General features: G+C 38.7%; 1 protein-coding gene across 3 annotated transcripts in view; it reads left to right on the top strand.

Moving 5' to 3' along the window:
* KLF12 (KLF transcription factor 12) overlaps positions 1–5,307 on the top strand; it is a 450,077-nt gene extending 444,770 nt beyond the window's left edge. For all 3 annotated transcript variants that reach the window (XM_060080105.1, XM_060080107.1, XM_060080106.1), the window contains one exon: positions 1,469–5,307. In XM_060080105.1, coding sequence (XP_059936088.1) covers positions 1,469–1,650 — 182 coding nt within the window. In that variant the 3' untranslated portion in view covers positions 1,651–5,307. The remainder of the gene's footprint in view (positions 1–1,468) is intronic.
* Positions 5,308–16,383: the final 11,076 nt, after the last annotated feature.

Below are 16,383 nucleotides of genomic sequence, written 5' to 3'. Positions count from 1 at the left end.
CTTAGTACACTCCTGTGTACACGCCTTTGTGTGAGCATGTCTGTGTGTGCTGCAGTTTTATTAATTTATTCAAACACTGTTTGGCACATACTTTTAAGCTCTGAGGATAGTGAAATAGTAGAGGCGTGATTCTTGATCTCTGAGTATTCAGAAACTGGTAAAGGGGAAAGACATCTAGACAAAATCTGTATGATCTATTGTGGTAGGCAACTTAATAGAAATAGGAGTTGAACAATTTGAAAGTATCTAAGAAGGTGGAATCAGTGTTGGCTAAGGATGTGACAGAGTTTAGATGGGGAAAGAATTATCCACTCCCCTAGAACACAGTGAAAAGCGCTGCATTTGGAACCAAACACATCTATTTACTGGCCTCAGGCAAGTTACTTTACTCCATTGAACCTCAGTTTTCTCATCTGTAAAGTGGATTTAACAAAAGTCACTTTGCAACTCTGTCCATTGGGATCAGCAAATAGCTCCTTTCCCAGTCTTAGGCCCTTTCGCCAGACACCAAGTGTGGCTAAGCAGCACTTTGTTGACTATTGGATGGAAGTGGCAGAGGAGAGATCAGTTCTTGTGGGGTTGCCTGAGGACAGCGCTTCCATTCTGAATGAGAGCCAGGAAAAAGCACACCTAGGTCAACTATTGTCCCGTTCCCCCAGGGAGCTCTTTTGGACAATGGATAGCATATCTTTTCCCAGCAAAGCCTTTGCATATTTTACTGTCTTTACGAGTTGACTGAGGGATCTGGTCAAATTACATACTTCTTCAGACTGATTTTTACTGTGGATCTCAACACTGGGACCAACTTGATGATTCCTTAGGGCTTGCCCTCATTCTTAAGTCACTGAAGAAGATATTGAAACTTGCACTATTAAGGTATCTAGGATTCTTTCCCAGTAGACAAACAAACAGTAGATGTTTATAAATAATAAGTACTTAATACCTAATTTCTGGGGGTGGTAGAGTGCTTACCTTTTAATGAAATTTTGTGTGACTGATAAAAGGACATTGTACCCTAAAATAGCCTTTAAACATCTAAGTGATACCCTGTTGGGAGGAGTATTGCAACAAAACATATAAATCACTACGCTTTATAATTCTTTGTGAGTTTTAGCCCTCGAGCCAGTCAACCTAGGTAGAGCCCCCTAACACGCCTTTCCAGTCTACCATGGTGATTATATCCAGTAGCAATCAGTCTATGCCTTTTGATATTTTGACTGCAAAGTAACTTACCCATAACTCAGGATGCAAGTGTTAACTAACCTGCCCAGTGTCACAGCAAGAGAGACGAAATTGAAACGCCACCTGTCTGACTCAACCCCAGCTGGTGGGGTGATTAGGTTTCCCAACAAAGGATTACCAAATGGAAAATCCACTGAGAACAGTCATTTCCCCAAATATCATGTTGGGATGGTTTTTCTGGAGAAATGATGGAGCACCAAAGCGTGTGTCCCTTTGTTTCTTCCAGGAGAGAAACCCTACAAGTGTACCTGGGAAGGCTGCACCTGGAAATTCGCTCGTTCGGATGAACTGACGAGGCATTACCGCAAACACACGGGAGTGAAGCCATTCAAGTGCGCAGACTGTGATCGCAGCTTTTCCCGGTCAGATCACTTGGCACTGCACCGCCGGAGGCATATGCTGGTGTGAGGAAGGCTACCTGTCCAGCTGAGTGTAAGAGCTGGATCTCTTAGCGGCACCCAATTCAGCAGGGCTGAATCCCCTTCACAGTGTTAACACAAAAGGGCATCACCATCCCACGATGTCTGAAAGCAGAGCAGGAAAAAGAAGTAGTAACACTTCTCCTGTCGGTCTGAAGGTAACCCCCATCATGACTACACGAGAAACAACTTCATGCTGGCCTGGGAGATCGGTGGCACAAATGCTGAAGAGACAGGCTTTGTTTTCCGTGCTGTGTCCTCTGCCATTTCAAGATGTTTGTAGTTTGTACATTTTCTGAGCTGTCAGACGTTTTGTTCTTGATACTTTAAAGGTCATCTACCACAAATTGATGGCTAGAGCAAGACCTTGTAAATTTGAATTATTCTCCCATCATCCCACCCCTGAGCCCGTTTTTACAAAAGTTTGAGTTACTGTCTAAGTAAGATAGAACCCACTTCCAATCTGTTACCAGCAAGCAGCCTGAAAGTAGAAAAGAAGCTGTTGGAGAGGTTCCATTACCTGAAAAGAAAGGAGCGCTCAGGCAGCCCTTTGCAATAGTGATGGCAGCCACTAGATATCACCCGCAACTTGTCATTATGCCATCCATGCCCTGGAGAAAACCAACATTGATGCTTTCATTTGTTTGTTGTTGATCGTTTTTGTTTTGTTCTGCTTCTGTTTTGTTCATCTGTTCGAGCAGAGGGACAGCGACATTTCAGTTGGAGTCTAGTCCTGGTGTCTGCCCTGGCATGGACGGGCACAGAGCCGTTTTGTAGTTGAATAGGAAGAGCCTGTCTAAAAAAGCTACTGCCCCACTTCAAATTGCAGTGTTCTGTCACCTAGGCATCATCTCTTCCTGCCCCTAGTATTTGATTACAAGGAATCGGGGGGAGGGGGGAAACTTTCTTAGACACACTGGCACCAAGGTAAGAGGTGGGGCTGACCAGGCAGTCAGTGAACATGAAAAAATCAGACAAAGCAGAGATGGAAATAATGCGCCTCTTGAGGAGAAAAGCAATAACGAATAAAAGGACTTGCCTACAATAACTTCACTGAGGACTCATGTTACCAATTTTCATACTTACTAAAGGGATTGTAAAAAACACCCCAGCATTTTAGAGGTCTTGGTTACATTTGCAGCACTGAGGTAATCTTTCTGCTGTTTGTTGTCCTGCTTGGTTGAGTACCACAATTAAAGATCATGCTCCCCCTTTTCTTGTTTGAAAACAGTTATTTGGTGACTAGAAAGGCCACGGAGGCATAGCAGGGAATTAACTCTTGGGTGAATGGGTCAGTTCTTGGAACCAAGTCAGTGGGAAAGGAATGCTCCCCAAGGAAAGCCTGACATGGTGCTAGTTTCCTCCCTTGGAGAGCCAAGGATAAGTGACTCTCCAATAGGTTCTTCTCTACAGATTTCATTTTCTAAACTCACCCAGTGGTTCTGCAATGGCATCTGCAGGGATATTTGAACCCACTCATCCTGTGCTGAGGGTGAGAGGAAATTATAGTCCCGTCAGCCCCCCAAAATTATGAGCCTTTTTTGCAACTAGCAAAGTGTATAGTAAACAAAGCAATACATCACCAACAAGCATTCTTTCAGAAAAATTATCATATTTTTTCCCCACTAAAAGCTGGGTTTTTTCAGCTTTCTGTGGCTAAGGGGCTTGGTGAGGTTTTTTTGTCATTGTTGTTGTTGTTGTTATTATTAAGATTTCTTTTATAGCTTAGGTATAAGAAGTTGCCAGCATAGACCTTTGCAATATATTTTAATTACAAACACTTGATTTGGAGAATTGCACAAATCAACCTCACAATATTACTAGCTCATTTTTAAAGGTGTGAACATTCTGAAATAATTTCTGGTTCTAGGATTATCCTTTTTAGGATTATCTTCTAATTCAGATAATCTTATTTTGGTGAAGCAAAAACTATAAACGTTGAAAAAAGGATGATTTGTGTTGGATGGCATTAAAAAGAATTTTTTTTTTTTAATATTCAAGCAACAGCATAATGATTTTCAGGTCAAATTCTATCTTCAAAAATATGTGCTCTACATTTCCTGCCAGGTCTGAAAAATTCATTGGCAGTGTCCCTCCAACAAGGGCTGCAATTCTATGGATAAATAGCTTCTTTAGCTACAACAGTGTACTACCCACCAAGCACTGGGTTTTTGTGGGTTTTTTTACCAACTGGAAAGGTTTTTTATCTGTACTGTATGCAACTCCTCCTTCTCATTGCCTGTGACTATTTTGAATAGAAAGGCCAGTGTTGGTTACTGGTCAGTGGCAAAGAACACAGAGCATGACGAACACAGAGCATGGTGAACACAGCTGTGAAGCCATCTATGCTAGTCCTGGAACCAAGTTGGCAGATAGTAGGTGAATCACTGAGGTGAAGGGCCGACGTGATTTGATTCTGCCTGCTCTTGTAAGAAGGGCCAATCCCGTTCTCTGCTGAGAGATCTTGAGAGCATTACAGGTAGAAGTGGTTTTCAGAATTCATAGAACTGACAGGCAGTGGGAGCCTCCTGAGTGACAGCTAGATTTAAATTTAGCACAGAATGAAATGAGCTGCTCCTCTGTAATAACATAGGAAAAATTCAGGGACGTGAACTTGTCTGCTCACCCCCTGAAAGTGGCAACCCAACTGAGACAGTAAGTTTACCGATAGAACCTGTCAGCATTTTGCCATTTCCCCCTTTTGATGTATTGATACTTCTAAGGAGGGACCCAAGCACAAATAGTGAATGAGTCGCTGATCTAGTCGCAGGACTGAAATTTACCTGGGACTTGTCTTGGGACATGACAAATTCTCCTTGGTGGATTTTCTACAAGTGTTTCCCTGCGGAAAGGAAGGTGGTTTGGGAGAGAAGGAATTACATTTTTAAGTAAGAATATCTTCAGGCATAGAAAAGCCTACTCTATTTTATCTTATGTCCATTCTAGACTCTTTTTAAAAGCACAGTAGATGATTAACAACAGAAAAGGAGTAGAATCCAAAGGACTTCTCAGTTGTTCTCTAACTAGAAGCATTCTTTGGTTTCAAATTTGAAGCTATTCAGTTTGCAGCTGGGCGTATGTGCACGTTTGGGAACTTAGACACAGGTAGCTGCAATGGCTTGAGAAGCTACAGTTGACCTGTCTCTTTGCATTTTAGAGATTGATTTCAAGGAAGTTAAGGTTATTTGAAAAGTTAAGAGGTACAGACTTTGAGGTTTCAATAGATTCCCTCCTTGTATCCTGATCTTAGGTTGTTTGGGAAAAGATTCACACTTCCCCATCCACTTCCAGCCCCATCCCATCAATTGTGTGTGGACTTTGAGAAGCCTGCTTGATAACTTGTCTTAAGTTCTATTAAGGCATTTAGACTGAAATTCCTAATGGCTTTACCATAAAATTTATACTGTTGCCTGGCATTACTTTTACAAAACACTATAGGACATTTATTTTCAAAGGCAGTTCAATAACAATAACATAAACCACATTTTTTTTAAAAGAGCACTTTTTATTCACTTTAAAGTTTAAGTGGAAAATAGGAAGAGGAATGTCAGGGGGGAAAAACTTGCAAAATGCTACAGTGTTTACAAATGCCAGTTCTAGATGATTGAAAAGGCCATTCTCATTATGGTTGAAATTTGGAATAGCTTATACAAAGATTGTGTTCATTTTTATACAGTTGTTTTAACTTCAAATTGCTATTTGTGTTTTAAACATAAATATAATTCTGCACTTTGAAATCAGTTCATTAGAATGATAACATGTATATGGATAAAGATGCAGTATTCCTTATTCTGTACTTTATTATACTTATCAAAGCTGCAATTGAATAAATCTGGTGAGGTGAGGCCTTCAAATGTATTAATACGCCTTTGTTACATTGTTACAACTGCTTAGAAATGTAGCCATGATGTTGTTGTAAAGGTGTCTTAACATTTACAGTAAGGATTGACAGAATTTAAGCAGTGTTAAGAATACCAGCATTCATTATACGTTGAGTTACAATCTTTGTGTAAGGGATTGAACGTGAGATAACTCTTATGAATCATAATAGGCCCAGGAAGCCTTAATACTCATAGTCCATAATCCAATCTCAGATTTTGCTCCTTACTAATTAATGCCTGTAAATTTAGGAGGTAAATGTATTCTGCAACTTCACTGATCAGATCTCTGCCTTCCACTTTGCTGAGGTAGTGCATCTCACGAAAAAATCTTTCAGCTTGATTTGGTTTTGTTTAGAAAAGGGATTTGGTAAGCCACGTGTCTTCCATATCACATTTCTCCTTATCTCCACACTGCCTTCCACTTAACTTGTACAGGCCCCCCGACAGATGCACACCTGTATACACACCCGTATATGCAGCAGCCAGGGGGCTAATAAATATCAACAGAGAACTTTTTTAAAAGAATGAATTTGTAATAATCCATGCTGTCTAGAAATGTAAGTTATTTACCTTACTAGGGAATCAGCTTATAATGCTATATATGACTTTGCCTGCATTTTATAGTTAAGAAGTGTACATAAAAGTTTAAAATGCTATATTTTCACAGTTTCATTATAGAATAATGTCTGTTTAGCAACCCATATCCATTGGTACTTTAAATATGCTAAATACTGTGCAACTGCAATAGAAATTCAGATTTTCATAAGAAAATGAAACAGGAGGATACTGCATCTTAAAGAAATAGAGTGAAGATATTTTACTGTATTCGTAACATGTGTGATAGTGGAAAAAGTATTTTCAAACTCACAAATTTTACAGAGGTTGTAAATAGTTTGATGAAGTATGTTGGGAAAAAGAGCTTCTAGTTTTCATCACAATAAAAAAAAAACTTGTTCAGATATGCCTTGTGTATCTTACACACGATTAGTGATACTGCCATGGGTACTCTGTTCTGCTTTGTCAGAGCACAGCCCTTGTGCTTCCTGACAAAATGGAGTGGCCACTTGTCTCAGTTTAGCCAGGATGGTTTAGAATGCAATGAAGTCATTTTAAGTTGCAGCCAACTGATTCCAAACTCAAAATGTCTTTGCCTGAAAAGAGAAAAACAGCTGCAAAGGATTTTACTTGTGCTAAAATAGAAGCATCTAGCAATTATTCTCTTTTCTCAGTTACTTTCCTCCTCCATGAAGTAGTTCTCTATCAGAAGAAACAAACACCCTCTACAGGTGTTTATTCTTGTTGAATCCCAGAGGGGATACTTTTAGCAGTAGCTACCTGTTGACAAGATGAGTGCTATGGATATGGCCACATGTGAAATGAATCTGTACTGGCAATGGGAATAAGCTAATGCCAGTTTTCAGAAATGAATTAAAAGCTGAAAGTGCCTGTCAATAAACATTATGACCAATGAGATATTCCTATACTTTTACACAGCAATAATTCTTCATCAGACTGGGTTTTTCCTCCACCTTTGCGAAACACATGCACACAGAGTAAATATATATGCACACAGTAAATTGAATCTGTTCACATACCCCCTCAAAAATTATTTGGTGTGTTTTAAATATACCTAATCTTGTTTATGTTAGCATTTCTTAATTTAATCTTTCTTAACTACAGAACGTAAGAATGCAAATCTGAACTTTATCTCCAATATATACTCTGGCACACGGCATTTATAATTTTGAGGTGAAAACTTCACTGTGATTTGCCCCAATCTTATGAAGCACTTGTGTGTGGCTCAAAAAGTTTTGCTTGGTTAAGAAAAGCCAATTTATTTAGAGCAAAACAGTAGAGATGTTTGCTTGTTTTCCTTTATTTTATTCACTAATATCAACTGCACAAATCCATCTTTACATTTCTTCGTATCCTTTTCCCCTAATATTTCCTGTTACCATCTAAGAACCATTTTGGAGTGAATATTGACACAATCATTTCTCCCCAAAAAGCCTACAAAGGTATGACTGGCATTGAGTAAGCCTAGTCTTTGACTAAGCTTTACAGTTAGTCCTGGAACTGACCAGATTTACATTCAGAACTTCACACTATTTTCCTATCATTATTTCACTGCTAAAAGTGGAGTCGTGAATAGAAATATATGAGGAGATGATATGAATAGACAAGAGCCCTGGAAATTCACCGGCCTCACCATCTCAGAGCACAAATCCACCCAAACAAGCTACTGAGAGGTATCAGTAAAATCATATTCTTTCAGAGCCAAACGTTTGGTAAGAGCAATTTTAAAAGTATAATTGTGATTAAACACTCAGGCTTTAGATAGTGAAGACTACCACGATGGACAGTGTTCTCCAAAACCAGATCATAGGCCTGGAGAAAACCATCTCCCGTTTCCTCCTCTGCATTTCAGAAAAAAAGGGAAAGAAGGAAATATGCCAGGTTAGGGTATAAAATAACCATTTAAGTGTCAAAGGAAAGCTGCTGGGTTCCATAATCTCACTGAAGGCAAGTCTTCTGACTGGGCTGTTTTCTGCAAGTTGTCTGAAAGGACTAAAAGAACTTGAAAGGTCAAAAGTTCAGCAAACCATGAAAATCATAGCTGTTCTTTAGTAAACCCTTACTACGTGCCAAGCACTATACTAGGCAATTTTTAGACATATTACCTCTGTAATATGTACCAGATTTTATGGGTGGCTGAGTTGTCCACAAACAGAAATAGTGAGTGACAGAGTGGGAATGTGACATTACCTCTCTCTGGCTCTGAAGCCTGTATTCTTCCCAGTGCACCACAGCACGTGTGTTCCCAGAAGCCACCTTTCCATAGCTAACTCTTCAGTAGTTTATTGGTTTTTTTTGTTTTTTTTTTTTGCGGTACACGGGCCTCTCTCTATTGTGGCCTCTCCCGTTGCGGAGCACAGGCTCCGGACACGCAGGCTCAGCGGCCATGGCTCACGGGCCCAGCTGCTCCGCAGCATGTGGGGTCTTCCCGGACCGGGGTACGAACCCGTGTCCTCTGCATCAGCAGGCGGACTCTCAACCACTGCGCCACCAGGGAAGCCCCTTAAGTAGTTTTATTATAGATGTGTATCATCTATTTTCCAAATAAGATATAGGGACATGATACAACACGTGACTTAACAGTGGTACATAATATTTGAAATTAGTCTTCTCCTGGAAAGTCACACGTGGAGGATTATTATAAACAAACAGCACCAGCCCACTGTCTCCCTGAACTTGTCACTTGCCTCTTAAAATGTTTGCCCTGGAGATCCAAAATCCTCAAAACTCTTCCCTACTGTGTAGCATTTTCGACAGAGCAGGTTTTCTCAATTCTGCATATTTCTTTGTAGGTTTACTAGAAGGCTTTCCACCTGTATAGACCCTCTAGAGTATGTTTAAGTTACATTTGAAATGTTCATCTCCATGGAACTAGTCGTTAATAACAGAGCCCCCTCTTGGCGGTGGTGAATGGGGAGACCATCTTGAACATTCAGATGATGAGCAAGAAGAGAGAAAGGACAATTCCTTTTCAGATTTCTCACCTAACAGTACCACATTGGAATGTTTTCAGTAGCCTTATAAATAATTTGTTTGTAGTATTGTTGTTAGTTTAATTGAATTTTACGTAGGAAGCTGTCCAACCTCAGAGAAATGACCCCGACCCCCCTTTTCTATGTAGAACAAGGTCTCTGACAGTATTGATTTATGGAAGTACTAATGGGCTTAGAAAACATTAAGAGAATGTCATTTCTCATGGTATTTCTTTTTCTGAAAATGAATCTCCTGAATTATGATCTTTTTCCATGTTACTTGGCTGAGGGAAGAGATAAAACCTGTATAAACAAATTCCCTTCCATGCTGAAAGCAAGTGTTCCGTGTGCACACAACCCACTGCGGAAAGGGGCTTTCTCCTCAGTTAATTGGGTTTCACAAGCAATAATTTCTCAACAAAAAACCACAACTTTAAGTGAGTTGAAAAGAGGTGAATGGTGAAAATAGTCACATCAGTACTTCTTCTTTCTGGATTACTTCTCTAGAAATTTTAAATGTTTGAGGCAACAGTCTGCCCTTTGTGCAAAGCAAGAACCAATGAATGGACTCCTTGTGTGAATTACTCTATCTTGCTTTTTCCAAGTGAGGGTGAAGAGGAGGGTAGAATTTGGGTCAAATTCTAGTCAAAATGCTCAAGTAATCAAAAAGTAGGATATTTTAGGGATATACCAACATCTTCCCTTTCTGCTACTTTCATACTCCTAAGATATAGCATAAAACATTATAGGAAATGCTTTTGTCCTACTTGTGTTTGCCCTGCTAGTTTTCCCATAACAGAATTTTGTAATTACATCCAGACTACAGGATATATTTCGTCCCCCAGACTTGATTACATTGGATGGGTATTGTTGAACTGGGGCACTGGTGCCTATATTCAAGGCTCTTTCCTATCAACTTGTCTGTCCACACTTTGTTGTGTTTAAAACTTCATTTTAAAAAATTACCATCACCGCCCCTGACCCATGGAATGGTGGCTGTATTGTTTTGTTCATGTCTGTGTGGGACACATTGCATCACGTGGCAAACCAACTCCCCGTGGATGTGAGATAACTACTTACAAAACCAGCTTAAAAACATCGTCTTCTGTATTATGTCATCCTGTATCATAATGCAATTATGTGTATCATAACATGCTCATTTAAAAAAAAAGAGAGAGAAACCAGCAAATTCATGTTTGTCCATAGAAGAATGTACTCAGAACTTTGTGTTGTGAAACGATGAGAACAGACCACGTTTAAGATATCCACCTGCCACTTAAAATGACTTAGTTATAATTAGTAGTAGTCTAGACGTTGCTCTTGGTGTGTGGGATTCAATTCAAACGTCATCTTCTTTTGAACAAATCTCTTGGTGGTATTTGAAAAAACACATGAGAATAAAGAAAAATATCATCTTTGACCAAATCAAGCAGGCATCTTCTTCCTTCTCCTTGACACTTAGCTCATTATACATGGTGATTGGATTACAAGAGCCATGTAAAAATACAAAAACATCCTTTCGTTTACAAAACAGTTATTCTAGGCTTGAAGCCTCTGAACAGCAAATTGAATAGATGTGCTGCATCTGATTCACTTTACAGGTGTAATTTTACAAAGGCTCCTGGGTCTCTGACCCCAGAGAGTTAGAATGCCCAGAGGAGGTCCTCCGAATTAAAGGATACCCCCCCCAATAATGCTGGCAAGCAAATGTGTTAATTTCTTAAATCTTCATTTGGTTTTCTGTTCAGAGTTTTAATTGCAAATGAATTTATTTCTCCAGCTTATCTAAAGATCTAATTTCCCAATAGTTTCCTCTGCATTTATATACTCTGTAGTGTTTAGGCAACCCCTGTTATAAGTTTATTAATATTATGTAAGTGTTGTTCTTGTATTTATGTATAGTGTATGTATTGTAAATATACTCAGAGCTTTTTTCCTTTTACTGTAAAATGGTGATTTTTTTTTTTTTTTGCCCTATGATAACGTAAAGGGAGACCCTCCTAATGAGATTCTCTCAGAGGATGATTATTCCAGTCTATTCTCAGAGATGTAAATGAACAAGTGTTATCGTTTTTAATGGTGTCTCAGACATATTCTGTTGGTGCATTGCTTTTCTGTATTCAACTTTCCTATGAATTGAGCTGTGAACCGAAATAGAGTTTAAACCTTTAACTGTATGCATTTGTATAATTATCTGAATGAAGGCATGAAGGTTAAATAAAGCATTTTGTATTGAACGAAACTCCCTAATTATTACTAAGGCTGATCCAGACACTTTGGAAATCATAGTTATTAACCATTCTAATTAAACCTTTGTTATGAAAAGTTTTACCATTTGTGTATAGTAATTTAAAACACAGAACAAGATAGCCTCTATACTAAAAAATGAACAGGGTTTTATTTCATGACAACCAGGACCTAAAGAGGGATTCCTAACAATATTTTAACGAATGTAAAGCTTAAAAGTGGTCCAGAAATGTGAAGTGATATGAAAAAAAGACATTTTTCAAAGCCTAAAGTTAAATCTCTATAATTGAATGAATTATAATATTTTTCAGACTTTGTGGATCATTTAAGTGTAGAATGATCCATTTAACACATGCCAACGCTAGTTTATTTCCATAAATTTTTTAAGAAAACAATTATAAGGCTTTTGAAAATAACACCATTAATGAGTAGACTATCTTTTAAGTAATTGCTAAAAAAGCACTTGAAAAATCTAAGTACAGTAAGTCTCCTACATACGAACAAGTTCCGTTCCAAGAGCACATTCGTAAATCTAATTTGTTCTTGAGTCCAACAAAGTTAGCCTAGGTACCCAACTAACACAATCAGCTATATAGTACTGTACTGTAATAGATTTATAATATTTTTCCCACATATAATACCAAACACAAAAAATAAAACATTTTTAATCTTACAGTACAGTACCCTGAAAAGTACAGTAGTGCCAGCTATATCACCGCTGCTTTTACGCTTGCTTCCAGAGATCCTGGGTTTGGAATAAAGATACTGTACTACTGTACTCTATTCAGTACTGTACAATAAAGTACACAAAAGCACAACCACTTGTAGAGAATGCACACACGTGACAACATACGCCAGACACGGTGATTCAACATGCGAACGCATGTTCCCATCTTTGAAAGTTCACAACTTAAAGGTTCATATGTAGGGGACTTACTGTATCCTCCTATTAGTGTCCTTCAATTGGAGACCTACTAGAAAAATCCATTCAACAATGAGAATGGTAGTAAATGCTTCTAACAATTATATAAGAAGATGACAATTAAAACAATATTTGAGTACTTCCTAAATGGCCAGGCAGTGTTCTAAGCATTATATTTGTTCCCTTTATTCATTACAAAAATCCTGAGTTAGGTTCTGTTATTATCCTAATTTTACAGAGGTAAAAGTAAGGTAATGAGTTCAGGCAACTTTCCCAGTCTGGTTCCAGGATTGGTGTCTTAGGCTACTGAAGGGTTAAGGGGATGAGAAAGGATGGAAGGCGGGGAGCAGGGGGTCCAGGTGATAGAGAGAATAAGTAGTGATGAATATCATAGAAGTGTTCGACAAATACCTTTGATTATGTATGTACAAATAAATAAAAATAAATCCAATAAATGCTATTCTTCATACTTGGCAAACTGTAGTGTAGTTTAATAACTCATAAAAATCAGAGATTGAAATTGATTTTGACTCACTTTATTCCTGACTCAAATCCATTTGTAAATGAACTTTGAGTTCTGTGAAATCACTGGGTTCCACTCAGAGACGCTGTGCAAGGAGAGCCATGAGGGCTGCACATCACGCTCCACTCCATCCAGGCCGCTCCTTCCATGTAGGTTGGAAGGCTCAATGCACTGTATATTTGACTTTCCCAAGCCTGGTTGCTTTGAGCATCTGAAGGGCTCCTAAGGGAGTGACTCCTCTCCCAGGGCGAGCTTCCTTGGCACTTTCATGGTGACCACAACACCAACTCTACAGAAGAAATCACTCACTAAATGATGATAAGATTCTTTGACAATTGAGGCAACAAACTGTAAGTACATTTTTTCCTAATCTATTTATGAATATTTTAGTCGTGCCATTTTAGAAATAACCCATTCAGGCAAAAGCCAATAAGTTAGGATAGTCTATGTTGTTTAACACTCTGGTGAAGCATGGTAGTAACTTGTAAGGCTGAACCTAATTCATTCACTTACTTCATTTTTGGATGTGACTTTGTAACAAAGTGGGAACTTGGACATTAGATTTACATGTCTTTGGCCTGATTTCCTGAGCGTTCTCTTTAGGCCACACAAGCAGCTAAGCCAGCTCTACAGCTTTGTTCTTGTTTGTTTTGCAGTCTGCCTTAGGAAACTTTGTCATAAGCATAGACCAATGAAGCAAATCTCATGGAATAGATCACCCGATACTACTATTCTACGTTCAAGGTAATTTATTTGTCAGTGTTTCTTCTACCAAGTGATTCCTGGATACTTCAACAATAGGTGGAATTATATGGGTGCTAGATAATTCTGAAACTTCCTCAGTTCTTGCATCTACTCTGGATGTTTTGCCATAGCTGAGATTTCTAATCTGAACATTGATGGTTTCGCTGTTTCTGTTTCTCTCCACGTCAATGACTACAAAGCAACAGCATGAAAGAGTTAAAAGTATAGAAATAGCAATGTGATTAAGATTAGAGTACCTTGGAGCTTTATCAAAAAGGAAAAATATTTCAGTGCTAGAATAAAATTATACTCCCTAAAAAATTTTCAGTCCCAAAAGGCCACTGATGGTTTTCATACCATATACTACATTGTCTTCCCACCAAAGTTGCACAGTGAGTTCCCTGTGCTTTGTCCAAGCGCTGCCTGGATTTAATATATTTCTCTCCCAGTAGTGCAATAAGTATAATTTACGTCACTTCCTGTTTAGTCTAAATTCACCAATGAACACCTACACAGCCCATACACTTGAATGATTGTCTATTTCTAAAATAAAATACATTTTCCTTATACAGGAACAACTTTTACATGATCTTTCCCTTTGACAGTTTCACTGTGGTAAATTCATGTGTGTGTGTGTGTGTGTGTGTGTGTGTAACTCAGTTTTATGAGGCCATGATAATATCAATAACATCAGACTTAAGCAGGTATGCTAAAAACAGGTTCACTCAGGGACTACTCCAGAATTGCTTAAAAATATGTATAGCCATCATGATGCCCCCTTTTATTAGAGCTACAGTTTACATGCATATATTGTAACCTATTACCTTGGAGAGGATTGCAAGGCACTGTAAGTCTGTGCCTTGAGCTACTGTGACGTCCAGATCCCTTACAGCTTTCAGACTCTACCAAAGACTCAGGTCGGTTCAAACATCTCAAGGGCAGCCTTGCTGTGCCCCAGACTCCTCTGAGCTCTTCAGCTTGACCAGAGACCAATTCATGAGGTAGATGTGGTCATGAAGGTTTAGCATAATTGATCCTCCTCAGGGCCCTTCAAGCTTACATTAGCACGGACTGTACATTCCATTGCTGAACCTACCTCACCTTTCATGGCTAATTTGGAGCCACTGCTTTGTAATATGTTCAGTATGAATCCACACAGTCACTTGGGCATGGATGTTGATTCTTTTGTAATATATATATATATATATATATATATATATATAATATATATATATATATATATATAAAACAATATTTTGTAACTTAAGTGAGAAATTATATTTGCTATATTTAAAACATAGGAGAATGGTTAGGAGATTTCATATAGTTTATTTATTCAGCCACCCATAACAAGTCATTGTTATGGTTACTAGTAAAAAGTTTTACATGCATAAAATAAAGCACACATTTGAGTTATTACTCCGTGTAGGTATTATACTAATCAATATGGGATATAAAAATTGTACCTCAGACATGATCCCTGACTGAAACTAGGTTACAACCTATTGGAGTAGATAAATACAGTTTCTATAGTATAAAATATAAATGGATAAGCACCACCAGAACTGGCTAAGGTGCTGTGAAAGGTTAAATGTAGAGAGAATAGCTTCTGTAACACAGGTAATCAGCGGGGCTTTCATGTCCCCTGAGATCTCTCTTGCATGCAGTTGCTCAGGTCCCTAATTCCATGCCCAGTGAAAGACCAAAGCCCTCCCCAGGATTTCCATGAACTTTGGGGGTATGTGCAGCCCCGGGGGTAAAGGAGGCAAGGCTGCTCGCATCATCACAATCACCTCATTCTCTTGGTTTATGGATCATTTCAAGGTCTAAAGTGTGCTGTCTCTGTTTTCTGACCTGTCAGCTTCTTCTTTGATTTACTACACACATGCACGTGTGCATGCACACACACACGTGTAAATTATACATTCATTTGTTTGCACACTGAAGTTTTGTGACCCATTAGTGGCAATGAAATCCATTTACTGGGTCAAGATGAAAATTTTCAAAAATTAAATAAAGAATAGTATGGGATGGTATAGGACAGGATGGAATGGAGTAGAATGGAATGCAAGAAAAGGGAAGAGAAGAAAGAGCAGAGGAGATGAAGAATAGCTTTTGTTTCAGTTATGTACACAAGAGCATGCATGTGACAAGGCACAATGTAAAAAATACAGTTTGAAAGCCTCTAGTTGACTGGTCTCTCTCTCTCTTTTTCTCCTGTCCAGCATCTCCCATGGCAAATCCAGGAGCGCTAATTTCTCACACTGAGCAATTTATCCATTGTGGTGGTTAATTTTATGTGTCAACTTGGCTGGGCCATTGTGCCTAGATATTTGGTCAGACATTATTGAGGATGTTTCTGTGAGGTGTTTTTTGGATGAGATTAACAGTTAAATAAGTGGACTTTGAGTAAAGCAGATTAACCTCCATAATGTGGATGAGCCTCTTTCAATCAGCTAAAGGCCTTAATAAAACAAAGACTGTCCCTAAGAAAGAAGGAATTCTGCCAGCAAACACGTTTACACTTGAACTGCAACTTTTCCCTGACTCTCTAACTTGCCAGCCCACCCCGTCAGATTTTGGATTCACCAGACTTCTACAATCCTTTCATCAGTCTTTTCTGACTACAGGTCTTTTACCTCCTTGGTTAGATTTAATCCTAGGCATTTTACTCTTTCTGATGCAACTGTAAATGGGGTTGTTTTCTTAATTTCTCTTTCTGGTAGTTCACTCTTGGTGTATTATTTATTTATTTATTTTTGCTGTGTTGGGTCTTCGTTTCTGTGCGAGGGCTTTCTCTAGTTATGACAAGCGGGGGCCACTCTTCATCGCAGTGCGCGGGCCTCTCACTATCGCG

Source organism: Mesoplodon densirostris, chromosome 17 (assembly GCF_025265405.1).
Source record: "Mesoplodon densirostris isolate mMesDen1 chromosome 17, mMesDen1 primary haplotype, whole genome shotgun sequence".
Classification (NCBI taxonomy): domain Eukaryota; kingdom Metazoa; phylum Chordata; class Mammalia; order Artiodactyla; family Ziphiidae; genus Mesoplodon; species Mesoplodon densirostris.
This window is presented reverse-complemented; position numbering and strand designations above follow the sequence as displayed.